Source organism: Centruroides sculpturatus, unplaced genomic scaffold, assembly GCF_000671375.1.
Source record: "Centruroides sculpturatus isolate CEXI.00-Female unplaced genomic scaffold, Cexi_2.0 scaffold667, whole genome shotgun sequence".
NCBI classification, from domain to species: Eukaryota; Metazoa; Arthropoda; class Arachnida; order Scorpiones; family Buthidae; genus Centruroides; species Centruroides sculpturatus.
Window position 1 is genome coordinate 379,420 of NW_019385247.1, and position 2,889 is coordinate 382,308.

The 2,889-nt window shown below is 34.2% G+C and overlaps 1 protein-coding gene across 2 annotated transcripts in view; it reads left to right on the forward strand.

The window, feature by feature from the left end:
- The window catches only part of LOC111636691 (ATP-dependent RNA helicase DHX8-like), a 74,866-nt gene that overhangs the window by 22,278 nt on the left and 49,699 nt on the right, over positions 1-2,889 (forward strand). For both annotated transcript variants that reach the window (XM_023381986.1, XM_023381987.1), the window contains exon 5: positions 298-374. In XM_023381986.1, the coding sequence (XP_023237754.1) occupies positions 298-374 (77 nt within the window). The remainder of the gene's footprint in view (positions 1-297; positions 375-2,889) is intronic.

Here is a 2,889-nt window from a genome sequence, read left to right on the forward strand (position 1 = left end):
ATTCCGTTTTATATGAATTCCATGTTGTACGAGTCACTTAGATTTTACAAATACGTGTGCCGGGCTGTAAATGGCTCATGTATTTGTAAAATCTAAGTGACTCGTACAACATGGAATTCATATAAAACGGAATTATCAACAGTGTTATAGGGGGGTGGACTGTATATATATATATATATATAGTAAAATTGAAAACAAAAAAAGATTTTTTTAATAGGTCACTTTTACTATTCTATCAGTTTGAACTTTTGTTTTAATAATGTATTTTAAATTGTATTAATAATTTTTTTATTGCAGACTAGTTTAAATGATGAAGATGAAAAAATTGTAGCAGATGTATTTGCAGAATTAGAATCTTTTGCTCCAAAGCCAAAGTAAGCAGAATAAATAAAGTTATGTACAGTATAGGGTATTTGGATTGAGACTGACACATTTTTAAAGGTTATAAGTAAAATTAGGTAAGAATTACAATAAAATTAAGGTAGATACTGTATATGAATTTGAAGACAAACTCACCAAGTTTTATTGCAAACATCAGTACACTTCTACCTTTACACCTTTTTACATAAAATTATACTAGGACATCACGTGACTTTGTTGTATTGTGATAAAATTGAGGTGGAGCAGAAAAGAAACAAGTGATCCTTGCACTTGTTAGACACAGAAAAGGTGACCCTTATACCTGACAGTTGCAGACAGACAAATTTTGCACTTGCTGCCATGAAAGAGACATCTTTGCACCCACTGGTCATGGGAGAAGCAATCCTCACACCCTGCCAGCCAAGGAAGAGTTGGTCGATGTACTGGCTGGCACAGAGATGATCCTTGCACTTATTGACATGGAGAGGCGATCCAAGAACAAAGCAATGGATGCCAATACCCACCAGTGGCTAAGTGGATAAAACTGCTGAACACTGGTAGTTGGTTGTGAGTTTGCATGTGGCAAACGGGTTGGCTATGTGGAGTATTCCAAGTTTTATTGATGTTAGTAACACCTAAATGGGACCATTTTTCCATAAAAGTCCTCCCGAGTGGTATTTTGTCTCGGCATATTGCCAGGGATATTGCATTGCTATAAATGAATAAAACCAAAACTAAAGCAATCAACGCCAATTGCTTTGTTCCTATGTTTTGTTTGTTTTTTGTGTCTATTTACTGTTAGGTGAATGCAAAGTTTTTTTATTCCGCTTCTAAATTCTGTTAGGCATGCTCAAGGAACATAAACATTGTCACTTTGACCCACTTAATATCAAAAACGAAATCATGGGCACCTATTTTCTACATTTACATTTATTACATTTCTAGATTCTTTATCATGATCAATAGAAAATGGCAAAGTTTATTAAAATCATATCATCAAATTTTGACAATGAACTCAATTCTATAAGCCGTATAGATCTTGGGATATCGCACAATATCACTTTGTCATGCACACTCATGAAACAACCTTATATCTTGAAAATGAAGTCCTGGGCCCCATTTTTTATTATATTTTTGGATTTTTCATCACAATTAACAGAAAATAACAAAGTTTAATCAAAATCGATTGAATGGATTTTGAGAACAAACACAATTCTGTAAGCCTCATAGAAGAAGCTTCGCTAATGCTCCACTTCAAAAAGGTTGCCCCTCCTTTTGCATAGAGAATAGTGTAGTTTGTGATGCATCACATCATGAACAGTTGAGAAGGGAATTCCAAATTGCCAAACTGCATGATGAATGAACTTCCTTAGAGTTCATTGGAAAGCCTCTCTGATCACTTCCTTGACCTTTTAAAATTGGACACTTTCCAGGAACAGGAACTTTTCCTTCCATATTTTGATGGTGTTTCATATGGAAGATCCATTCTAAACACACAACAAGAGTTTTGCTGCACTTGCACTACTGAATTTGTCTCGGCGTATCATCATACAGTTTGTGCTTTCTCTTGAGTGAAAACCATTTTGACAATCATGCCTTCAACACCATAACTAATTACTCTATGTGGTTCAATAAATTTTAGGGAAAACTTATACAATTGCTCTTTCTCATGCAATGCATTAACTCCTTTGCGACTTTCCAATTTTTGATATTAATGTAATTAAACATAAAAAATATTTAAAACTGAAAAAAAAAACAAAAGAAATGCGTTAATTTTGAAGAAAAAGTTTCAAACTTTATTTTCCATTGTCTCACCTTTCTGCGAAATTTGACACTGATGAGTCATTGTGTTTACATCTGGTGTGGGATTTCCCAGGACATTCTCATAGACGTCTCGGGAGGACAAGGGTTTAAAGTAGGGTGAATATTAGCTGGCAGTATACAGTAGAACCCCTCTAGTCTGTCACTCCGGTTAATCCGACCGTGGTCGGAGTCGAGAAACTTGTCCCGATCGTTGGTGACTTACCGTCCGTGGCGTTTTTCTGTGTTTATTACAGTAGGCCTATATGTTTTACATTGTGTGTACATGTACTGTACAGTTTTGTGTGTGTTTTCAACATGTCAGGAGTGAAACGTAAACACGTTACTCTTTCATTAAATGAAAAATTAGCAGTGCTACAAAGACTAGACAAAGGAGAAGATTGTTTATTTTACTTTTTTCTGATAATCCGACCTTTTTTGCGTTCCGACCATACCCCCAGTCCCATAGGTGACAGATTAGAGGGGTTCTACTGTAGTTTTAAATATTTTAAAAAAATTAAAATTTTTATTGTGATTTCCAACCCCCTGATTTAATTAAACTTATATATAATGAAATATATTAATTAAAAAAATTAAAAAACTGTTGGAGGTCGTTTTTGACATCAGAAACTAGCTTTAAATAACTTTACCGAAGTAAAATGCGTGCACTACAACTTTAGAACAATTAACTAAATTTGATAAAAAAATCACATTAAAAAACAATTAAGC